Below are 25,400 nucleotides of genomic sequence, written 5' to 3' on the forward strand. Positions count from 1 at the left end.
ATGGCGGAGTCGGTTCTGAAAGGAGAAGAGGGCGGCCAAAGAGTCTGCAGGTATTAAGAGTTGGAACCTCGCGGAAAGTTGCGATGGAGTGGGAGTCACTTGGGGGGGATTGTAGGACTTTTAGAAAAACCGTTGCGTGAAAAGCTCTAAAATGGTTTGGGATGAGGAAGTGGGTTGGGGCACGGCCGTAGGCTGGTGTGATGCAACATTCATTGGAAGATGTGTAGTAGCGCTGAAAGTAAGTAGAAATAGCTAGATACGGGAAAGCCTTTGCATTCGCTAGCCTTAGAGTACGGGTGATATGCCTTGGGAGTTTTAGTAAAGCGTGAAATTAATTGCTGTCGTTAACCGTTTTCTAACGCTCATTTTTTAAAAAGGAAAATCAAAAAGAGTCCAGTAGCACCTTTAAGACTAACCAGTTTGTATCATGCATCTGACGAAGAGAACTTGATTCTCGAAAGCTTATGCTACAATAAAATTGGTTAGTCTTAAAGGTGCTACTGGACTCTTTTTGATTTTGCTACTACAGACTAACACGGCTAACTCCTCTGGATTTTTAAAAAGGAGTCTTGGAGTGGCATAAATGTAAACTACAGCCCACTTCGTCACGTAAGGAGCAGGAGATGGGAGCTAAACCATGGAAGTTTTTGGGGGTGCTGCAAGAGTCTTCGTTATCTTTGTTGTAGCTGAGATATATAGTTATCTAAATGGGTTTATAAGTTTCACGTTGACTTAATTAAAAGAGGAATGTGATGGTACCATCTCAGTAGTATGCTATTGTGCTTGAGAGAAGCCAGGCAGCTTTGGTTTTTGCTGGCTGGTTGGTGATAGAATATGCATGTTACTAGCTTCACTTACTATGATAAGCTCGGGCCTGCAAGTCTATGAGTGCTCCCAAATTGTTTGGAATACTTGCTGCTTGCCCTGCCCTGAAATACCTGAAGCGTATTAATGGGATTGCTCAAATAAAGGACACTCCCTGTAGAGCACCTGTCTCCTTACCTTACCAGTTGACAAGGAGCAAATCTTCAAAGGAGGTGCTTGAGAAGAGTTTTGTGTTACAGAAAAATTTAGTTGAGGCTATGCAGTGATTCTTGTGCTTGAAACTTACTTCCTTGGTTGGAGAAAGTAAGTTCTCTATTAGCAAGAATGTTATGTATAAAGAGAGGAAAGAAGAACCTTGTGAACAATGAAGTAAAATTCCTGGTTTATTTCTATGAAATAGGTTAGACAGGAAAACTGACTTACCCAAGGTGCTCCCCCACCCATTATTTACTTTAGGGGTGTGTGAGCTCGGAACTCCTTGACGTAGGTCCAGCACTCTGCCCACCATTTTTGTTGCACCTAAGTAGCATGGAGAGAGATTTGTTATCGCTTATCCATTTTTCAACCAAGCACTAGGATTGAGGAAGGCTAGAAGATGAAGAACCAGCAGCATTCTATCCTGATGACTGGAATCCCTAGGGATCATAGGTTGGGGGAGGATTTTGGCATGGCTGTTGGAGGATGAAGTGGGACAAGGGAGAATAACTGGCAGCAGGATGTATCCAGCTGTCAGTCTAGAAGTATGTGGGTGTCCTAGATACCCCAGTTGAGAAAATAAAGTTGGATTCTCTGTTTCTTCAAAGAAAGGCTAGTGAGTTACCTAATCCCAGCTATTGTTCCATTAGTATTATTGACAGGATAATTTATAATACTGTGTAAGACAAGTAAAAAAGCACTATTATCGCCACTACACAGAGGAAGTCCAAGTACAGGGAGAAGACCGGTAATTTAAAAATAAAAGATCTTTTCTCTTTCACAGAGAAGATGGTACTTTCTACCTTGAGCTTGGAACCTTAAGTCTTTAATCTTCCAAACCTTGTCCAAAGGAATAAAGCCAGTTATGTTGAAATTGGTCTATTTGGTGTCAAAACCTCTACTCCTGTTCTAACTTCATCTTAACCTCTTTAGCACAGTTTTTCAGCTAAAGTTCATGAGACCTTGCCTGTGAAAGAAGGTCTAGAAGAACCAAAAAGAAACATGTGCAGACATGGGCCAAGTCTACAAATAGAAACTAGCTCCCAAGTAGGAGCAGATGACATATGAGCAATATCTGGTATTGGTCTGACTCTTGATGCTCTCACATAATCAAAATGTTCTTCTTTATTCAAGCTTTTAGCCTTTACCAATAAAGAAAGTGCATAGGAAGATGTATTACAAAGGCTCAGAAACCAGGAAGCAATTAAATAAAAATAATCTCATACTACTTATATCACATAGTTAAATCTCCGTCTTCCTTTATCTCCCCTCCCTAAACTGAAAAGCCTGCACAATTTTGGTTGCCTCCTCCTGCCCCACACTATGATGCCCTTTCTGAGATGGGGTGACCAAAACTGTGCACACACATTCCAAAGTAAGGTTCACCATAGATCTGTTCAAGTGAATTACAATCCAATCTGTTTTATTTCTCGCTTTTTCATTCTACCTTACCTCCAAGAAGCTCAGGCCAACAAAGAAATATATCCTTTCCTTCATTTTATCCTCCAAAAATATTGTATAGGTTAGTCTGAAAGAAAGATTGGTCCAAAGTCACCCAGCAACACAAATGATTAAGCAGGGTTTTTCGCCTGGGTCTCCCCAGTTGTACTCTGACAACCTACTTTTCATGCCACACTGACTTTCAAGCAAGTTTCACTCCTGCTGCATCATATTGGTTATTAAGGCTGCTAAGGAATAAGCAGTAGGAACAGATATGTGCAGTGATCTAGGTCACACAATGCAAGATACCATTGCCATAAGATACTGGGTCTGTAATGTCAGGATGGAGAGAGGTATACTGTGGGAACAGCAGCCATAATGCTGCATGGTGCAATAGCAGTGTGGTTGCAGATTATCATTTTGCTGCTGTCTTGAGAACATTTGGGAAGACTGCTTTGCAGCAGGGGCAAGGAGGTAATGTGGCAGCAGCAACATTGGGGCAAGGGCAAGGGAAAGGAATAATGGAAGAAATTATTGCAGTTGCATCCATTTTTATAAATTTCTAATTTATTATGCTTGTTAGTTTTCTGTTATTTTTGTTCTGATTGTGCAGCTGTATTTCTTTTGTTAAAATGGCCTGGAGATGTTGTATACATGGCTAAAAAGAATTGTAATAAAAAGGCTTTCTGTCAAATAATCACACAGTAATTGTTACCTGTTAAGAATAAATGGAATGTATGAAACAGTTCAGGGGCTATTGAAAAATGGTAAGTTGACGCTTTTTTAAAAAAGCCACAGTTATTTTTGTTTCCTTAAGATTCAGCCAAAATTTATATAGTGATTTGGGGACAAGCCAGAAGCTGGACCCATCATTCTCACTAATCATTAACAAATGTTGATTAGTTTTTTAAATGGCAGTGATATTTTGGAGGAGGCCATCAGGTTGGTGCTCAGTTTGACATTTGAAATGCATATGGTGGTTAATGCTCTCTAGATGTGTTCCTGCTCTGTTCCTTTTTGTCCACTATTTAAGCAGCAACAATTTGGAAGTTGTTGCTTGTTTGTGTTTTCTCTCTTTCTCAGCATTAGTTTTTTGTTTCTATTTCTGCTCCTTGGATTCTGATAAGATCTGCCAATATTCAGAAAACTAGCCACATCTAAACATACTTTCCAGCTAAGAAGGACCCTGCCCATATGGGTGTGCCATAGAATCAAAGAGTCTGTTGCATGGATACAGTGTGGCCTGCTTAACTTTATAAGGCCTCTGCTTGACCCAAGTAGCTGAAGCTCAAGGGATGGACAAAGCTGGTACTTAAGAAGAGATTTTAACCCTTCAAGTAAACACGAGTAAAAGGAACACACACCCCTCCCCTTCAGGCATGGATCACTACAATATCTGGGCATGACTCCCAAATTCATGTGCATTACAAGTGAGTAACATTTCAAAGCTAGTACTACGTCTTGATGTGTGAAATTGATGGGTAAAATAAACAAGTTTTGTGTGGTATCTACAAGAAAAACCAAAGTGAATTGACTGTTCAGAGGCCTAATTATTAATAGCTCCCCTCACATATTCAGTGTAATGATTGCCTAGTTTAACATTATAACCTTTGTAGTGTTTAGTTGCCCATGGACTTTGATGTAGACAATATAACTAAACCTGTAACTCAGAACCAACAAACAAGATAAATATCAGTGTTTTTTCTCCATAATAGGATTGATATTCTACAGCCCTGCTGTCCTTCCACCCCACAATATTGAAGCCTCTTAGAAAAGTTTCAGTGGCTTTCTGTTTGTTGGAGTAATAAAATCTTCCTCCCAAGCAAAAAAACCTACTCGCTGAAAAGCGAGTTTGGTTATCAGTAACTGACTTCAGTTTTGAAGTCCGTGTAATCAACATTCAAAGAACAGGAGAGTTTTTAAAAAATTTGCACACTTTCTTTCATAATTAAAGGCATGCCTGTATACTTGCTGTGATGGATCAATGATCTTGAAGTGAAGCTTCATATCAGGGCTTGTTAATATTTTAAGTTGCCGGCACCAACTTAAAGGTTAGATCCTGTACCTATGCATCATGAGAGCTTCGCTGGGTCAGAATAATGGTCCATCTTTTCCAGAATTCTGTCCAGATGTCCTGGAAGGCCTATAGAAGGTTCAAAGCTTCCCTCTGCTGCTGCTCCTCTGCAGGTAGCATTCAGAGATATACTGTCTTCAGATATGGGTGTTATATTCAGCCATCATTGCTAAGACTGATTACAGAAGGATACACCCATAAATCTTCCTTTTAAAGGTATAGATCTATACAAGGGCATTACAATATGGACAATATTTTTAATCCCTCTCACGGTTGTTGTTTTTCTGCTGATGCACATTGAGTAAATATTTTCATTGAACTATGGATCATGAACCCAAGGTTTGTTTGGTCAGTCACTGCTAATTCAGACCACATCAGTATGTATGAACTACTGGGACTTTTTTGCCTTGATGTGCATATCTTACATGGAACCTCACTTCCACATAGTTGTTCATTCACACTATTTAGAGAGCTCCTTTTGGAGTGCTTCACAATCAACTTGCTCATTCACCATCTTGAATACTTTAGTGTCAGTTGTGACCTAGGCCACCTTCTCACCCTTAATTCCAGATTATTTATGATCAAATTAAATAGCACAGGCCCTATTAAGGAACTTGTGGGAGTGGCTTCTCTGCTTTCTTCCCTCCATTACAAGAACTATCCATTTACTTCTGCTCTCTGCTTCTTGTCCTTTGATCAGTTACTAACCCACAAGAGGACCTGTTCTTTATCTCATGACTGGTTAAATTTACTTAGTCTTTGGTGCTCCAGTGCAAGTATATAATTTAAATGCAAGTATATAATGTTAACCTGATCACTCTTATCCACCTGTATAACTAACACTCCTGAAATCCAAAAGATTGGTGAAGTAGAACTTCCCTTTGTGAAACAGAATTGCAGACGGGCCTAGAGAAGAAACTCCTGTCCCTTCAATACAGCCCTGTCCTTCAACCTTTTTGAGCCTGTGGCACCTTTGGAATGCTAGCACAGGGTGGTGGGCACAACCACAAAATGGCTACTACAGGAGGTGGAGCCAACTAGAAAATAGCTGATGCAGGAGCCAGAGCCACAGGCACAGAGGAAGCCCAAAGTATACAGGTGAAGAGGGGTAATTTAAAAAATATGTTGGGGAAGAATAAAGCCAACACTAGTAGCAGCTGCAGCTGAAACAATGTTATTTTAATATTCCTCCTGAACAAGAGACTTGTATGACTCCACCTACTTTCTAAAAAACACTTGGGTGTCAGGAAAGATGTCAGTGAGCCATGGTGTTCACTGTCACCACGGAGATTCCTGCTCCAGAAGCAAAGAGAATGTCTGCATTTTTTACTTTCCTGAAGTAAAAGCAGCTGAGGTGGTCAAGTTTGATAAGTGAAACCACACAGGGAAGAATTAAAACTCTTCTCTGTTTCAGCCCTGATTCAGATTTGTCTCCCCACAGGCTGAAATATATCTTCAAAATGCAGAAAAGATCTTATCACAGTTCTTTTAGTGTCTCCTATGGTTTGGCCATCAATGCAGCAAGCTCCCCTGGTATCCTTTGAACTCTGTTAAGTACATCATTGGAATCAGGACCTGGAGGATTGTATTCCTTTCTTTACCCTCTTCACCTCTCTCTCTCCCCCAACCCCAACTTTACAAGATAAACTGTTCTTGCTGACTGAATCTCTCTTCAACAACTAACATAATCCAAATTATTTACTGTGGAATCAAATGCAGTTTTCCTGATTTGCCCAGTTCAACACTGGGAGATAAGTAGTAAACAAAAATGAAGAGGGACTCTCAGTGGCTGAGTGAACAAGACCTTTCCCTCATCTGAACAGTGCAAACTGTCAATTTTCTGATATTGTTTACACACACACACACACACACACACACACACACACACACACACACTTCTTTAATATGGATGAAGCGCAGGGCTTTTTCTATTGTGAGACTGTCTGAAAAGAGTTATTATTGCCTGTGCTGTCCTGCATTTCCATTTCCATTGGTGATAATAATAGGCAGGCATATTTTTCTGCGAGGGAGTAGTGCTGATAAAGTGACCTTTTGAAATTACAAAGCTCAGTAAAGTGCACAGAAGAGAGGGTTCAGGATTTTTCCAGCTGTGAGGTCTCTAATCATAAAATAGGAGTTGGACTAGACAAAAGGGCAGTGTAAAGCTGCCTGGGGATCATGTGCAGTATTCTTTGGGAGGGTCATGCCCAAGCCCCTTACCAGCCAACTCGTTTGTTACGGCATCAATGTATGGTAAATTCAGGAATTAAAAGCAAACAGCCATACAATGAAAATCATACAACCTAAAGTTAAATGGGGGGGAAAGAACACAAAGGCAGAGAAGAGGAGAGGTGTTGCTTATCAGTTTTGGCAATCAAATACTTTTTGGGATGGGGGGTTAAAATCGAGAAAGGAAGATTTGAAGGAAAGATTTATGCAAACAGGTTCAAGATGGGACTGGAAAGAGGATACAAGCAAGAATGGTAGAAGCCAATTGAAGAAGTAGAAGTATGTGGGTTAGGTTTCAGAGTTCAGACTTGGAAATTAAGGTTGTAAGAGAGAAGGATAAAAATCTTGCTTTAGATGTAGCTGGTAAGCAAATTAAAGAAGTAAGGAAAAGATGGAACCCATGTGGTAGGCAGTGTAGAGATCACAGTAGCAGGATTCTGGGCAGGTTGATTGAAGAATTCTGGAGATAATAGGTTGATAGAGGAATTTGGAAATAAATGTAATAGTCAATGTAAAAGCTTCTGAGAATGTGATTTAAAGTTCTGGATATGAAAGAGAAAGGACAGATATAGATTGTACTGAAAAGTTTTCTCAGAAAAAGGATAGAGATGAAATGTGAAAGGACTGTAAAGATCTGAGGATCCCTGACGAAGAAAGGACAGAAGGTAAAAAAACATGTAGTAGAGCCATGCAAGTGTAAGAATAGGACCTGGAGCACTTCAGATCCTGATTTAAGGGGAAAAGAAGATGGGGGATTTCAACCTGAAGAAAACTAGGTAAACAAAAGCTTGGAAAAAATAATACAAAAACATGTCATAAAATTCCAAACGATAAAACTAGTTAAAACATTGTCAGTTTCATTCCCCATATTTTTTCTGTCTATATTTCAAGTCATCGTGGGGTATTGGTAAATGTTTTCATTTAGCAATAATCATGCTTTGGATTTTCATTGGCTATGATACTGCCACTGCACAGTGTATAGAACTACACTCACATTATTATAGCTATACAGTTTTATTCTTTAGAATGTTATTGAGTTTTTGGGGGGTTTGATCCCATATATATATAGGTTCTTTTCAATCCTGTCTTAACCTTGAAAGGTCACTGGGTGACTTGCAGTGCAGGTCTAGTAATCCACCTCACAGAGTTGTTTGAGTCTCTTCAGAGTCTCAGGCAGAACAGGGTCTTTCCCAACAGTTGCTACCTTGCCAAAGCCAAAATCATAATAAACAACAACTCCTCACAACCAATAAATATAGCTAGGGGAACAAGAAAGGGATGTCCCCTTTCACTGCTTTTGTTTGCCCTAGCCATAGAACTCCTAGCAATCCAAATCCGGAAAGACAGTAACATTCATGGTATAACAGTTCAAAACAAAACCTTCAAACTAAGTATGTTCGCAGATGATATTCTTTTATACATTAGGAAGCCCATTGAATCTTTACAGCAACTGGAAAAAACGCTATTTTTATTCACCCAAATTTCAGGTCTCAAAACTAACACATCCAAATCTACAATTCTACCAATCAATACAACACCGAGAACCAAAACTACGCTTTGTGAATTATATAATTATCAATGGGTTGATAAATATCTTCCCTATTTGGGAACTAATATCCCCAATAATGTAAATCACATTATAAAATTCAACCATACAAAGAAAATTAAGGAAATAAAATTAAACATTCATGATTGGAATAAGCAGCAATTGGCTTGCCAAGATAGACTAAATTTAATTAAAGCTTTTATTCTTCCCAAGCTTATTTTTCTCTTTCTCACAATCCCTATTCTCCCACCTAAATCCACTCTACATCAATGGCAAACTATTTTGAATAGGTTTCTATGGAATTATAAAAAACCCAGAATTTCTTTTCAAATCTTGAGACAACTCAATATTAATGGTGGTGTCAAATATCCAGACATCCTCACCTATGCCGATGCGATACATCTTACCAAAATAGTACAATCCCTGAAAAAAAAATTGTAACACCGAGTGGATTCAAGCATTAAGTTCCTTTATCTCGCCTTTGTCCTTCCATGAAATTCTTCAGTGTAAACATTCTTACCGTCCAAAACAACTTCAAAACAATATTTTTATAACTCATTTACTCAATGTATGGGACACATACAAAAGAAAATTACTCCCCAAAATATCGCGCTACTCTTCCTTTTTGTCGCAAGATTGGTACCCACCAGGCAAACTGCAAACCATAAAGAACTATTGGACAAACTTGAATTTATTAAAGCTTTCAGATTTAACAACAAAACAAGGCCTCAAAACTAAAGCAGAAATCGAAAAGATAACTAAGGTTTCAATTCCATGGTTCATCTATTTTCAAATCTCCTACATGGCTACACGAATAAAACTCAAAGAAATACTTCACAAACCCAAAACTGACTTTGAAAATATATTAGATCCAAACTTCAAAACAGAAAAAGGTCTAATGTCTAAGATGTACAATATGTTATTACACAACACCAAACCAAACAAGTATATCTACCAAGATAAATGGCAACAGGATTGTGATACAGCAATTTCACAGGAACAATGGTCACAAATCTGGTCCTCCCCTTTACTAAAGTCTCATGAAATCAATGTACGACTCCAGGCTTTTAAGATTCTCGCAAGATGGTACACCACCCCTGAAAAACTCTCCAAAATTATGCCATCTTACTCCCCCCTTTGCTGGAGGAAGTGTGGAGAGATTGGCACCTACGCACATTGTTGGTGGCAGTGTGACGTTATAACTAAATTTTTGGGTGATATTATAGAACAAATACAAAACATAACATCATACAAAATTCCATTGGATCCCAAACTAATATTCCTTGACCTCTGGCAAGAAACCCAAATCCCAATCGTATACAGACAACTCATTACAAGTCTACTAAATGCAGCTAAGTCATTAATAGCTCTTAATTGGAAGAATCATCACCCTCCATCAGTGTCACAGTGGTACTCTAGAGTCTGGGACCAATTTATAATTGAAAAAATTACAGACAGGATTCAATCTTCCAACGCATTAAATGCGAAAACAAATTTTTATGAAAAATGGATGCCCTTTTTTGATTTTATTGAAAAGAATGACATGCAGCCTTTGAGTTCTTTGTATCAAAATATATTGGAACAGTAGGGATCAATACTACTGAAGAATAGCTAATGTTATGAATACACTTCCCAATTTTACACCTATCATCATATTGTGTATCACTTGGTAAAAATTGAAGTTCTAATCCATGTTTGAGCGTTAGCCTCACATTATGATTGTAAATTATCTCTCAAGTACCTTGTTGTTGTATTTACCGCGTTGGTTTATGTTTCAAACTGTTGTTGTTATTTTTTATGAAATAAAATTTATTATTAAAAAAAAAAAGTTGCTACCTGAGACCTTTTAGCTAGAGATGCCAGAGACTGAACCTGTGACTAATAGTATGAAAAACGTGTGCTCTGCCACTGAGCCATGGGCTTTTGTGTCTGTCAAGGAACACAACATAGGAAGGCTCTCTGCATTCATTGTTCTAGTTCAATGTGGGTGATGTGGCTAACCTCCCAGCTCCATTTTCTGTGTCCTGTAACAAGTAGTGCAAGTAACTTAATCTGAGTTCTGCTTTGGATCTGTATGGCCATTGATGTATCTGTGCCAAAAGGACCAATAAATGAGCCTTTGTGTTGTTTAGCGTGCATGGAATTTGCATAGGCTGTACTGAAGCAGGCAGATCTGTTTCTGAAAACAAGGAGCAAGTTCTTTTCGCTGTATCCGCTTCCCAATGCCTCTCCAGAAGATTTCAGCACTTGTGTAAGAGACCTAACTTTTCGTTTGTTTTAATAGGTGCTATCAGACTTTCTGAAAGTTTGGAACAGAAAACCCTCCAATGAGCAGGGACCTCCTGCCCATTGACTGGTTCCTGAAAGATGCTCTGGTTTCCATAGGTTTTCCTTAATGTCTGGATAACTGCTGGGGTGGCTGGAGATAGAAAGATGAAAGCTGTATAGGAAAAGACGTTATTTACTCTATTGGCCCTCATCTGAAGGTGACATAGAATTCAGTTAGATTAAAATAATTTCAGACAAAGCGTGCTCAGCAGCAGAGTTGGCATGTGTGTTAAGGCAGCATAATGCAATGGAAGCATGAGGTCACTCGGCAGTCCTCTCCAGCTGCTTGTCTCGAACTGCTCCATCTTGTCCTCAGCTTGTGAAGCGCATCAAGCTGCAGGGAAGCTAACCAAGCAGCAGTAGAATCTGATTGCACTTGGCACTTTTCTCCCCAAAGGGCTGGTGAAAACGGGCGTCTGCAGTGATCTTGCTAACTCCGCTGCTCTGGTCTGGTCTTGCCTATGCTGTTCTGATAGGCATAGGGCCAGCTCAAAGGTGTTTGTTGCATTTTCAACGTCTGGCAAGTAATGTCTACTAGAGTGCAGTTTTAGTTAATCTTGATGATAATATACCACTTTGTTTCCCCCCCAATTCTTTCTTGTGAACTCCAGCACCTTAACAGTCATGTTTGTATCCTGTGTTTTGGATGTGTTCTTGCATAATTGTTTTTAAACATTTTGGCTTGCGGCACTGTTTACCTAATATATTAAGAAGTATGTTTCACATCTGCAAAGAGAAGCAATGTATATCTTTATAATCAGACTGAACTCCCAGAAAAGCGAAAGTAAAACTGATGCATCTTGTAATTAATTATAGCCCTATACAAAGCAATTTTTGTCTAGGCTATTAGTAACACATTTTAGATAGCTTGGTGTGTAACTTAGTAGCAACATGTTTTCAGCATCCCAATGACATAAAATAAGGGAACACCACTTTCTTTTGATCAATACAGCCAGGGTAGCATGCAGTATGTTGCAGTGTTTAGATCTGATACTCGTATGAAGTGCTTGTGTTCTTGAAACTGTAACATGGTGTCCTAAATGACTACATTTGCAGGCTACAGAGCATCAAATAAGGACCAAGGAAACATAAAAAGCTCTTTTGAGCTAGTCACTTTCTTTCAGTCTAACCTACCTCACAGGGTTATTGTGTGGAAGAATGTAGGAGTGGAGAGCCATATATGCTGTCCTGAGCTCCTTGGATGGCATAAAAAAGGCAATAAACTGGCCTGACTGCTATGCAAATATGGTTTTTAGGTACAGGTAATCATTTTTTCATATTGACATTCTTTGGGGCTATGCCTGCATACAAATTAATTTCTTCTCTTGTCTTGCCTAGCGATGCCATTTGCAGTTTTGTTATCTGCAATGACTCCTCCCTTTCTCGACAACCAATCATTTTCAATCCAGACTTCTTTGTTGAGAAGTTGCGGCATGAAAAACCTGAAGTGTTCACAGAGCTCGTGGTCAGCAACATCACCCGGCTGATTGATCTTCCTGGAGCAGAGCTGGCTCAGTTGATGGGAGAGGAAGAGCCTCAGCTGCCTGGTGGAACCGGCGTAGCCTCCGGATTTTTCCGCTCTCTGATGTCCCTGAAACGCAAAGGTGGGGCTTGTGATGTGTTGGCGGATGTCTTTCTCTTGGTCTTAGTGTCCGGGTTGTGGGTCCTGTTATCTATGCCACATAATCTGCAACACATCCTGGACTTTTAAGGAATGCACTGTAAAGTTGCTTGAGATAAGGTTGCATAACTCTTAACCTAAATGCATGCACAAATGCCACTCCAAAGGTCTTGATTTTAAAACTTCTGCAGCTTTTCATGAGCATTCACAATGGATTTTAAGGACAGCAATAAGTCCAGAAGATGACAATGTTTGTTTCAAATAAGCATATCCTAGTTCCTCTGGCTGAAGTAAAATCTCATCCATAACCTTGTTCTAGCATTGGCAAGTCAGTTTCTTTTTATGTTAATTAGTTAGACTGTTGGATGCCATCTGCCATGGGTTTCCGTTAGCTTTTTAAACTGGCTTGGTTAAATTGAAATGGTTACATTGGTGTTTGGTCAGCATGAGTCAAATATTAACAGTAAACTTTAGAGGTGGGGGGAGAATCTTTTGGCAAGTTTCTTTGAATTCTACTGAAATATAAGTTCTTCTGGCACTGATGTTTTGCTATTTCAACCCTGCTTAAAATAGTTCATTTCAAAAAGGTAATAACGCCTACATGTCTAACAGTGCAATCCTAAGAAGAGTTACTCCAATCTAAGCCCGTTGAAATCAATGAGCTTAGACTGGAGTAACTTTTCGTAGGATTGCAATATAAGAGAGGCAAACAAAGCTGCCAGGCAGTTTTGTACCACCATTTATGCACAGCAGTATGAAAATGCACAAGCTAGGTATGTGATTTTTAACTTCTAATAAGGAGCATTGTTATTTTGTTACTGTTGCAACTGGCACAAATGAAAAAGATGTAGCTTGAAATACTGAGAATAATATGGGCAGAGAAACAAACAGAATACTAAGGAAAGTAGTGTCTGGTCACAGCAAATATGCAACTGACAGATTTTGTCAAAGATTCTTGCAGCAAAATAATGGAGCTGACTGTAAATGATCTTAAGTAGCCCTAGTAAAAATATTTAGAGGGGACTAATAATAACATTGTAACATTCAATTTATATACTGCCCTTCAGGACAATTTAAAGCCAACTCAGAGCAGTTTAAAAAGTGTGTTATTATTATCCACACGATTATTATCCTGTGAGGTGGGTGGGGCTGAGAGAGCTCCGAGAAGCTGTGACTGACCCAAGGTCTCCCAGCTGGCTTCAAAGTGGAGGAGTAGGAAACCAAACCTGATTCTCCAGATTAGAGTCCTGCCACTTTTAACCACTACACCAAACTGGCAAAGAGAACAAAGTAAGTAAAGTTAAAACTTCAATTAATCTTAGCTAAAATTAGTTACCATTACCAGTCTTGACTGGTATAGGCAGTTATTCAGATTTCAGCTGTGTGCCCATCCCAGAATTTTTAGGGTGTCTAAGGTAGTAAAAGATTGTAGTCATAGACCATCATGTACTAAATTAAATCATTTTTGTGCAGTGAGACTTCCTATAAAGCTGTTTCCCTATATCACTCTTCATGTTGGGTGTGATTTTTTAAAAATAAATTATGGGGGACAGTCTGGATGGTGGCTGTGTAGTATGTCTGGTCCAGCCAGCAATAAATACTGAAGTAAATGTGTGCCACTTCCGAACTGTGTTGAAGATCTTTAAAAAATCTGCACAGCTAAGGAACAGGGCCTCAGCAAGAGCTGTGTGACCAACAGAGAAGGGCCACAGTTTTCCCAGGAGGAAGCGTTGATATGAAAGGAGACCAAGATAGGTTTCCTGGGATGCTCCAGCACAGGAGCCTAACAGGCAGTCAAGCTGGTGGCGGCCTCTTGCTCCAGCTGGTGGCGGCCACTTGCTCCAGCTGCTGGAGCCACTTGCCCCAGCTGATACTATGAATACATCCTCATTAGAACAGTCTTATACAGTGTTTCACACTGCACTCTGTTTTCAGGAACGAAACCACAGTGTTAAAGGAGGTATCCTAACTATTCCCATAGTTACTGTATCTTATATGGATTTAACTTTTCCAGCTGGGTCTGGACTGCTCCAAATGACTTGTTAATTACCTTCTCAACAATGCATAACATAGTGTTAAATGAAGTAGACATTTCCATCAACAGGACATAAACATACTGTGGGATGCCACACAGTAGTAGAACATCAATCCCAAGTTGCTTAAATGTTCAATGGAGTCTGCAAATACCAATGTAACCTTTCTTAGTTTCAGTAAATGCTCCTCTTGGATTTCCTTTGGGCAAGAGTTGAGTGCAAGAAGTCTGTACCAGCTTGCCAAGCCAAGTCTAGTACTACGGTGTAACAGAGCAGCTCTTTGATTTATGCATAGCTTCCCAAAATTGGACTGTGAACAAACTGTTGAAATCTTTGCCAGAGGGGACAGGTTTTTCCTAATACTGATAGAACGTGATGCGAAAAGAAACCCTGCAGCCCTCCCCAAAGCAATACGAATGTAGCAGGCAACATACAACTGCTTATCAGTTGAAATTTCTGTAGTTGAGTAATGGTGCCTATGTTAGAATTGCCACCTTTATTTCATGTGACAGATGACAGGGAATTGAGAGTTCACCTGAAGTAAACAAGTGGTATTCATACACATGTATTGAACCTCCATTTGTAATGGACTGCTTATCCACATCTCATTAAGACTTCTACTACTCATATTAAAGATTTTATCTTAAATCCTGAGCAGCTTCCAGAACTTGAGACATGAAAACAGCTTTCATTCCTTTAGAAAAACTGTTTATTGGTACAAAATAATGTATAGGTTCTTCTTGCAATACTATCCCCACCAAGAAACAGAGATTCCTTTTATGAGTTTAATAATGTATTTTATTAAAATAAAGTTTTCTTTTTAATAAAGCAAGATATCAAAATATAAATGCTTATTAAAATAAAACCTACAAAGATGGAACAGACAAAGGCAACAAAAATTAAATTTCCTAACATTTCTCAATTAAATCTCAATTTAAATCAATAAGATTTACTATGAAATGCATTAAGGGTCCCATAGCACAAAAATGTACAAAAGTAAATTTCCCACCTGGATCTTCATGAGATTTATTTCAGCCCAAACCCTGGTCTGCTATCTGTGTTAGCACTTTTATATGTTATCTTATGCAGAAATCTAAGATTTTTTCATGTGATAGCATAGATCAACTATGATTGGTTTGAGGTTTAATTAATTATTTGTATTTGCAATCATGTGACATTCTGCCTATCTAAAAAGTGACACTATGTCCAGCTGCAAGTTAAGAAATATAAATCAGTAAAAATGATAGGAAAAGTTAAGTAAGCAGATCATCATTTATCCATTCTACAATTAGAGAACACTTATCTGATACTGTCCACTATTTTTAATTAACTATCAAAGATGAAAGAACACCTGTGTATTTATACAACATGCTAGAAAAAAATACGGTAAAGTTCATACATAGTTCACTAGAATACATGTGTATCGCTAAGTATAATGTCTAATTCATTTTTTGTGATACATTTCACCTTTGCTGAAACAGAAGTGTAACTTGGAGCTGGAGGATACACCTAAAACCTCTAAACAGAGCTCCGTTTGTCTTCGGAAACCCTGCTTTGGGTGCCTCTGCCATCTGAGGCTAGATGGGTGGCAATCCTAGAAAGGGCTTTCTCAGTTGTTGCATCAGAACTTTGGAACTCCTTCCCCACGGGGATTTGTCTGTCATCCTCTATTGCTATTTTCTGCCAGAGGGTGAGGACTTTTTTTTTGCACACCCCTGGTAACAGTTATTGGCCATCCTCCTTGTTCTTTGTGTTGTATCTTTGTGCGTCCATTTATTGAATTGTTTTTATCCTATTATAAATGTTGATTTAAATTGTTTTAAAATGTCTTATTTTTTAATGTTTTAATATCCAGTGCCTTGGAGACCCTATTTGGGCAGAAAGAAGGCATATATATGTTTTATAGAAAATAACTTCCATGTACATATGAATAGCAGTTCAAGAGGAGACAGTGTGTCCAGCCAGTTTGAGACAGATTGGCTGAGAAAGTGAAGCTGTCTATTTTAGAGCATAGTTTCCTTTACAGAACTCAGCAAACTTCTAAAATTTTAAGCATAATGAGCTGATAAAGGGCATATAGGATAGGGCATTTGCAAGATGGGAGGGTGAATGTGTCCTGGCCCAGGGCTTGTAGTTCTGCATGCTCAGCATTGGAGGGAAAGGCCTTGCATGATTCTGGTTCTCCCACCAGGAGCATCAGTTGATGTGCCTTTTTTTTTTCATTTCCAGAGAAAGGGTTGGTGTTTGGTGCTCCGCTGACTGAAGAAGGCATTGCTCAAGTATCTCAACTGATTGAGTATCTGCACAAGAGTAAGTAGAGGTTGGCTGCCTTTTGTTAGTGGGCTGGGGTTGCGTATCTCCCCAGTCTTCTGAACAGGAGCAACCCTTCCTAAAATCCTTCAGACTGTCTTAAGCGAGCATTCTCTCTGCAGGAGGGAACCAACAATAGTGCAGGAAGAGATGGGGTGATGTTTCGATGAAACATTGCTCCCTAATATTGCAAGGCTCATACTTTTGGTACCTTTCTGTCATATTTTTCCCTTCGCAATGCAGATCTACGGATGGAAGGCTTGTTCCGAGTGCCAGGAAACAGCACCAGGCAGCAGATCTTGAAAGAAGCCTTAAATAGTGGGGCAGAGGTTGATTTGGATTGTGGGGAGTTTCATTCCAATGATGTTGCCACCCTGCTGAAGATGTTTCTTGGGGAATTACCAGAGCCCCTGCTGACCCATAAGCATTTCCATGCACACCTCAAAATTTCAGGTGAGCCAGAGCTTGGGGGAGGTGAGAAGTGGAATCAGCTTGCCATGCAGTAACTTGGAGATTGGCTGTTCAATGGTAAGCCAGAAATAGAATGTAGGGCACATTGAATGTACATGGTAGGAGTGTCTCAGAATGAAGCCTCATGCTTTAGGATTGACTTTAGTGTTGGGAAAAGGAGAGTGGGGGGGGGGAGCTTAGAAAGGGTACTTCGTTGAACTTGACAGAGTTCTCCAGTTCCCAGGATCTGTGAGGTGGGTTCTGCCCACCACCTTAGCTTCCTATATGCTCCTTCTCCTAACTCTTGGATTGCAGATCTGATGCAGTTTGATGACAAGGGTAACAAGACAAGTATTCCAGATAAAGAGCGTCAGATTGAAGCACTGCAGCTGCTGTTCCTAATCCTACCACCTCCCAATCGCAACTTGCTAAAGCTGCTCCTGGACCTCCTCTACCAGACTGCAAAGAAACAGGACAAGAACAAAATGTCAGCTCATAACCTGGCACTTATGTTTGCACCGCATATTCTGTGGCCTCGAAATGTAGGTGCCCTTAGATTCTTAACAATTTCTAGCACGGGAGGTCGCAGATCTCTCTCTGTCCTTCCCAGCCTGAACTTTTATACTGCTGCCTGGCTATCCCCTTTGCGATAGGCTGCTGTGTCATGATATAGCAGCTTATTTATTCTACCTTGGTGCTCTCTGCTATTGCTAGGTGACTGCCAGTGACCTGCAAGAGAATATCACCAAGCTGAACAATGGGATGACATTCATGATTAAGCACTCACAGAAACTCTTCAAAGTAAGTGTTCATGGGAGGAAATTTTATTTTTACTTAATTTATATCTTGCTTTTCTTCCCAATGGGGACCCAAAGCAGCTTTCGTAATTTTCCTCTCCTCCAGTTAATCCTTACAACAACCCTGTGAGGGAAGTTAGGCGGAGAGCATGTGACCGGCCCATGGTCCACCAGCAAGCTTCTGTGGCAGAGTGTGGTTTCAAACCTAGGTCTCTTAGAGCCTAGGCCACTCTAACCACTACACCATGCTGGCTCTGTCATGATTGATGGTTCCTGGTTGAAATGGTTGATCTCCAGCCCTTGGTTAGACCTGGAGACGCTTGGGGGGAAATTTGTTGCTTGTTGAGCCTCGTTACCATCCTGAAATACCCAGCCTGGCTTTTCTTTTTCTGTTATCTTGCTAGGCTTGCTGTGCATACTGTGCCTGCTCCCTCTACTGGGCAAACTGTGCCTGACGTTGACATAATCTAAATAGGGTGTTATCTTTTAGTAATAGAATCTCTTACTCCTGTGGGTGTCAGATGGTAGAGTTCTGATTTGATGAGGGTATACTTGGTAAGTTCATATACTTAAATGTTTCTGATGTGGGTTAACTGCCTCACCAGGCAATGAAAATCCCTCTGTGACTGATCAGTTGCTATGACACCTACTGGGCTTCTGAAGTTTGCCCTTTTCCTCTTGGCCCTTGCTAGTCTCTCTTGGGGGTTGAGGCATGTAAAAGGAGTTCCTTGGAATTGTGCTCTTTCTGTTTTTAGTCGTCAGCAGAAACATCCCTGGAACTGACTGTCCACTCCTTGTCTTGGGCCCAGGCAATTATTTTAGGGTCAGACTTTGGCTTATACTTGTCTCCTTATACCTCCTTTTCTTCTCATCTTCCAAGGCTCCATCATACATCCGGGAGTATGCCAGACTGTATTATTTGGGCTCTAGAGCACACGCCTCCAAGGTAGGAACAGTGTACCATAGGAGGGAGTACATAACATGGGTGTCATCAGGTTGAAAACTGCAGCAGACGTAGGAGACCAAGCATCGCTCAGGAGGGATTTTGATGGGAAAATTCATGTCTTGAAGGCTGGAAGACTGAATTAGAGCCTGAATTTGTCAACAAGGTTGATAATATCCTTATTAATATGCCCTTTATAGTTAGTCTCTAGAAAACTGGGCAAAATCTCAATTAACTGTCAAAAGATTAGGCATTTATATATTGGAGGACTGAGGGATGGACTCTCTGCTGTGAGGGAAAGATTCTGACCCAGCCCTGCCCTCCCCACGGCTGGATGTGAGACTTGTGCCACACTTAATACTTTAGTGAATGAAGGGTCAGCTAACCTTAGGGGATAGATTTCTAGGAGAGGATCAACTTGAACCAAACAGACTAATGATGAGCTGAGCGTCCTTCTGACTTCCCCAGGATGACATGGACTTGCCCTCGCCCCGAGGTTTCAGAGATTTCCAGCTCCTGACATTCAGGAAGCGAGGGCTGTTGAATCCCTCTGCCCACCAGGAAAAGACACAGCAGCACACAGAAGAGGCACTGAAAGAGCTGTTCTGCCATGTCCACAATATGCCAGATTCCACCAAGAAAAAGAAGCTGATTCAACAGGTGAGGAGATGTCCTTGAAGAGCTGGACTAGAAAAGGGAAGCACACATGGGGCTTCCTGCTTGGAGTGAGAACTAAAGATTGGGCTTTGGAGGGAGTCGTTGAACAACAAAGCCTCAGTGATGGTGCTATGAAAATGTTTATTTTCCTAGTTTCAGAAGCACTCTGAAGCTCTCACTCCAGGGCCAGATACACCCATTCCTCAGAAGCGCACTCGTACCCGTTCTTTCAGTGGCCTCATTAAGGTAAGGACCTTCTAACATTAGAAGTGCATTGGGCTGTAATGGGTACCATTCAAGAAACCATGCCTCTTAGATTTGTGTCCTACCTAGCTGTATATCTCTTCTGGTTTGGCATAATGAGTTAATGTTGGGAGCAGGTTCCCATAACTGTAGAGTGATGCTGCCTAACAACCATCTTCTTCTGGAATATGGTGGGGGGGGGGGAGAAATTAGGACTATTTAACTCCCCCCCCCCTTAGTGGGCACTGAGCAGTTGCAGTGAGTAACAGAACAGGGACGTCTCAAGACAAGTCCTCTTTCCTGAGAATTCACTTGAATATGGACAAAACACTAAGTTGCAAAGGCTAAAATGAGTGGTGACTTTGTTTAGTTGTGATTTCCTCCAACTGTACTTCACTCTGTATAATAATAAAGTCTTGTAGGAATAAAGCTGCAAGTCATTTCCTAATTCTAGGGCTCATGCTTCTCAGCTACAGGGTTTCATGGCAACTAGATGTGTAAATTTTTGGAGGCCTTGGCTGTATCAGTAGTCTTGCTATTTCAGATGAGTGCATAAAGACACTGCTGGCTTGGAAGGGGAGGAAGGTGAAATGCAAATACCAGGTAGCTTCCATGATGGAGGTAGATGGACCCAGCCAAAGATGGGATTTAGAGGTGAACAGTCCCAAAATAACATTTTCCTCTCCTTAATGCAGCGTAAGGTGCTGGGGAGTCAACTGTCCTTGGACAAAAAAGGGAAGGATACTGTTTTGGAGCTTGCAGGCACCAAGGATCCAAAGCACGGCAGTAAGGAGAATGTGAACATGGTAAGGGATGCTTGCTGGAAGGAGGATTTTTTTTTGGCCTTATGCTAATAGAGTCCTTGCTGAGGGTTGCTCTGCTAGAACTTTGTCTGCACTTCACATCTTTCTGTATTGTTATGATTTCCAGATCTGCCCTGAGTACAGTAGGAAGGCTGGAATTAACCCCAAACTTCAGAAGCTTTGTTAGAATTACTAAATTCCTCTGCCTCCCCCTGTGCCCTGTTTCTTTACTTTTTTATGTCCTGGGGATTAGGTTTGTCCCTATTGGCCCATACTCTTTCCTTTAGAATTAAACCCCTCCCCTTGCTTGTTTTTCTGGAGAGATTAAGCTGCGCCAAAGCTTAAGTCTGACCAATCTGAAATACAGCATTGTACATCTGTGTGGTATGAGTTACTTAATGCCAAAAGTTAATTTGAATTTATATGTGCCGTGGCCCAGCAACCTAGTCCATTCTTGCCTGCTTTTGGGAGTGGAGTTCAGAGGTCAGAGTTTCTAATGTCTTCTTTCTCATTTTGTGCAGTTACAGAAATCTAGTTCCTCTCCAACAATCAACATGATTCGAGCAAGACTGAGGTCCTTTGAGCACAGGAAAGAGGCAAGTTAACTTTTTGCATGCATGCATTAATGTGTATCAGTAGTAGATGCTAGTAATCTGATGCTTTCCTCTTTGACATGGAGTCTCTGCTCCAGCAACGTATGCCTAAAAGCTTATGTGACCACAACTAGGGTGTCTTGAGGGCATTACCAAAATACTGTCTAAGGGTCAGGGTGTTCCAGTTTCATCAGTTGCCTTTGATAGAACTCCAATCATGAATGGAGTTCAAAGGTGAATGGTAGCCATCATATCAGTCAGAGCAGGCACGTTTGGTAGCCTGTGCTAGCTCTATTGGCAGTGTCTGAATGAAAGGGAGAACATGAGAGTCAGCTAGGCTAAAAGAGTGGAACTCGAATTTGGGCTTTTCAAGGGTTCCCAATAGAAGATAAAATTTAGTCAGCACAAGTTTTTGGTGCTACATCTATTGCTTCCTTTCACTACCCTTTGTCTGCAGCATGATACCAATATATTTTCTTCCTTTTGGCACAGGACTCCTGTAAACATACTCGATTTCATGGGTGTTCAGCAGAGGAATCTTCCATTTGAATATGGAACTTGATGACTTATATGTGTAGCAAAGATTTGCAAACCTGTGAATAATGCCTGCTCCCCCAAGCTTGTGAGCAAATGTCTATTCCAGAGCTCCCTGATCCCTATAACTCTCCGTACTGGAGCCTGGCCAACTACTGGATGTCGGCTAGAACAAGACTTTCTTCTACTGAGCATGGAGGAGAAAACCACTATCTGACTACCTGTTTGAACTGTAACTGTGCTGGACAGAATATGCATTGTGGCTTCTCTTTGGAGAGGCTGTTGCGATGTTCCTTGTCCTCTCTTTCACCACTTTGGGTCTGAAGGTTTATGCCTTCCTGTTTCTTGGTGGCTTGTTTGTCACTGTGCTTTTAATGCTTGCTGTTTATCTCTCAATTCCTATTAACATCCACAATGGAGTTGGGTTTTCAGCCCTTCTTGGCAGCTATACTTATTTTTTTTTAATGAAAGTCTATCTATTGTGGTTGTTGATGGGGTTGGAGAAACAGCTGTTCTTTCAGCCATCTCTCACAGATTGCATAGTTTGCCCTTGGCCCTAATCTGGTTGCAATAATCCCAGAGTCTTGAGCGTGCATGTGTTTGTGTGTATCATAGCTACTCTCATTTAGACATCTTGGACCACAATACGACTGTGGTGGGAAACAACTTCTACAGACTGTTTTCTTGGTTTCGTTTTAGCATGTGCTGTGAATCACCTGCAAAGTGGTTACATCTTTTAAAGAATTCTTTCTCTGCTCAAAGTGCTTCTGTCACATCCACATGCCTCCATTGTGCTTTCATCAGTACCGGAGGCACAGTATTGGCTGAAGGGCTGCCTGATGGAATCTCTCTTGCTGCTTCCTACCTGTCGTCTTCACACTGGCTGTCACCCAGGCTTTGGCATGTGTTCCTCAGGCAGGCCAAGGAGCTGATGGTTTAATGGCTTTAACAAAGTACTGGAAGAGCATTAAAAGAAAGGAGCTTGTTAATGGGGAAGGATGCTTTGTCTCCCTCTGGGAAGGAGAAAAAACTGTTGAAAAAAATTGTTTCCTTTTTTCCTGTCGCCAAGAAAAGCAGGCAAGTAGGAAGGTTTTGCAGTCTTGTGATTGGATGGAAGGCATTGGATGGAGTAGCACTATGGCAGAGATCTGAAGCTGCCAAGTTTCCCCTTTTTCTTAAGGGAGTGGGAGTTATCGAGGTGAATATCCCTACTGTGGCAGCATGCAACCTTCAGTACTGTTCAGGTGACAAATGGCAAAGACTGTAGAAATGAAGAAATGACTTGGTGTGGTTTAATACCATTTTTCTCCATCCCTGGGAGGTTCCATTTGTCTAAGTTGCAGGAGGATTCGGCTCAATGTCTACTATGTTCTTGTGAAAACAGCAAATATATGGATTCCTTAAACAAGGGGTGAGTGTGTGTGTGTGAGAGAGAGAGAGCGAAGAGACAGACTTCAAAGGCTGGATCAAGAACATGTTCAATATTTTTTTCTATGTACAGAATAGGAATGCAGTATCTCTGATTCCTAAAAACAGTGAGTGAGGGACAGAGAGCGCAGCAGGGAACTTCTAATGCACTGAGGTCATCAGAATGACTGAGGAGATAGTGACAATAAGCATGTGCAGGAGTGGTGTGGTGTTCCAATTTTGTGAATGAAAGTAGCTTAAGCCAAAAATTGTTCTCCTCTAGGCACACTGATGTGTGTGTGTTGGGGGGGGGGCATTTCAAGACTCACAAGAATCTAATAGGAAGGTGCAAAACCTTTTCTTACAAATCCAGCCAGCATTTCTGATGCTTTCTTGAAAGAAACAAGAGCTAGCCTTACTCATGCACGGAGAACATGTTCTGATTGCGCTGAAGCAGAGGCACCTTTACAAGGAGATCATTTGATGCCTCAAGGAGAGGCAGATGCAAATGATGTAGACTTTGTGCTTAAAGAGGTGGGCAGGCTACAGAAATCCACTAGCGAAAATTGCATGTGTCCTTTTCTCCCACTTACTTGATGTAACAGTCTCAGAATGGCTCTCTGGACCTGGAAGTAATAATCTCTGTTCTCAAACCCAGTGTGAGGCTGAATGGAAACTTGAAATTCTTGTAAATAGGCCCTCTAAAAATGGTTACCTGCATTCCCATGATTCTTGATCCAGCTAAAACTGTCCCAGGAACTCTGTGAACAATAGGAAAATTTTATAAAGCCACTTGCTCCCATATCTGTTGAAGAGGTCGTTCTGATTTTAGCAACATTGGAAGTGAAAGTCACTCCAGCACTTTTAGGCATATCATGTCTTTTGCAGCTCCTGAACATGGAGCTGCTTCCCAGAGCTTTAATGTTCTGTTTGTTTCATTTTATTGTCTGTAACTCCTGTTTTTCTGTTCAATGTATATAATGTGTTTTCTTGGTATATTGCCCTCTCTGTTAATGTGAAATTCCTGTGTTAAATACTGTTTGGTATTTGTGGCTTGTAAACAGCCTCTTGAATTTTTTTATTTTTAAAAGAATGGGCCTCTACTGTGAGAAATGAGAGTCTGCTACCATATGTTGGCTTGAAAAGGATTTTCATCTGGAACATAACTTGGCTTGGCCAAGGAAGCTTCTGTATTTCAGGCAGGAAAATAGGGTCATGCAATCTAGGCCTCTCTGCATTTGTGTGTTTTGAATTTGAACAACTGCAGGAGATGCTGAAATTTACCAAGGGCTCTTAACCTGCTTAGTAGCAATGCATCCCATAGACATTTCTTGATATTGGGGGTGTTGATGTCACACTTGTTCTACCTTAACAAGCATCTTTACTAAGGATGTCCTTCATTTTCTATGTATCACAGATTGAGAACTAGAAACGTTACAGCCATAAGCCAAAACTTAGGGGAAATTAAGCTCTCTTTTTTATTCCAGCCAGAAACGCAGTTACGGTAACTACCCTCAATTTCTTTTACTAGCTGAGGCCTAGGTGGTAGTGTTCTCACAGCAGTTGTGCTGTTTTGCAATAATTGCTATGAGAATGCTATTGTTTTTAATAAAGCAGCTTAATTAAAAGAGGCTGAACAACAAGAATGGATCTCTAGCTAATTGTTACCCTTGATCTTTCATAGGGCAAGCTATGCTTTGCTTGACTGTTTTTGTTGCTAGATCAACAGTTCTTGGCTCCTGTGATGAATTAGTTCCTAGTTTCAATTGCAACAAGATGGTTAGGGATGTTACATCCTCGCAGTGAATTAACTGGAACATTTAAATATAGAATAAAGACCATAGATCCATGTTGGCCAAGACAAAAGTAATGAAGTGAAACAAAGCTTATGGTGCATATGTTGTATCAGCATATTATAGCTGGCCAGCCCTTCTCTGTTACGATGCATAATGGTTTTGTGCAAGGGTCCCTGCTCATGGATGAACTTTGGCAGGAAAAGGATTTACTTAGTGCTTCCTTCAAGAAACTCAGGACTGTGTACGTTATTCGCCTCTCCATTTTATTCTTACCAGAACCCTATGAGATAGGTTAGCCTAAGAGAATGACCGGTCCAAGGTCACCAAGTAAATTACTTAACAAGTAGGGGCTTGTACCCTGATCTTCCTGGTTCTAGTTCAGTGCTCTAACCACAGCACACCATTGGCTCTCAGTTGAATAGATTTCCCAAAAGATCCCACCATGAAGCTGCATTGCACACAAGGTCACAGTGTGTAATTTTCGAAGTCTGTTTTTCAGTATTTTATCATTATGAATAGAGTTTTCAGGCTATATAAAGTCAAGATAATTTCCTAATTGATATGAAATTGACAGGA

General features: G+C 40.6%; 1 protein-coding gene and 1 pseudogene across 1 annotated transcript; one reads left to right on the forward strand and one right to left on the reverse strand.

Moving 5' to 3' along the window:
- Window positions 1-25,400, forward strand: ARHGAP19 (Rho GTPase activating protein 19). The gene is made up of 12 exons (XM_054983127.1): window positions 1-50; window positions 11,976-12,241; window positions 16,521-16,601; window positions 16,845-17,054; window positions 17,367-17,593; window positions 17,766-17,852; window positions 18,729-18,794; window positions 19,260-19,451; window positions 19,602-19,694; window positions 20,387-20,497; window positions 21,016-21,090; window positions 21,580-25,400. The coding sequence occupies exons 1-12, from the start codon at window positions 1-3 to the stop codon at window positions 21,634-21,636; spliced, it is 1,515 nt and encodes a 504-aa protein (XP_054839102.1). The 3' UTR covers window positions 21,637-25,400.
- LOC129332956 (U4 spliceosomal RNA) lies at window positions 7,564-7,742 on the reverse strand (annotated as a pseudogene).

Source organism: Eublepharis macularius, chromosome 6, assembly GCF_028583425.1.
Source record: "Eublepharis macularius isolate TG4126 chromosome 6, MPM_Emac_v1.0, whole genome shotgun sequence".
In the NCBI taxonomy this organism is placed as follows: Eukaryota; Metazoa; Chordata; class Lepidosauria; order Squamata; family Eublepharidae; genus Eublepharis; species Eublepharis macularius.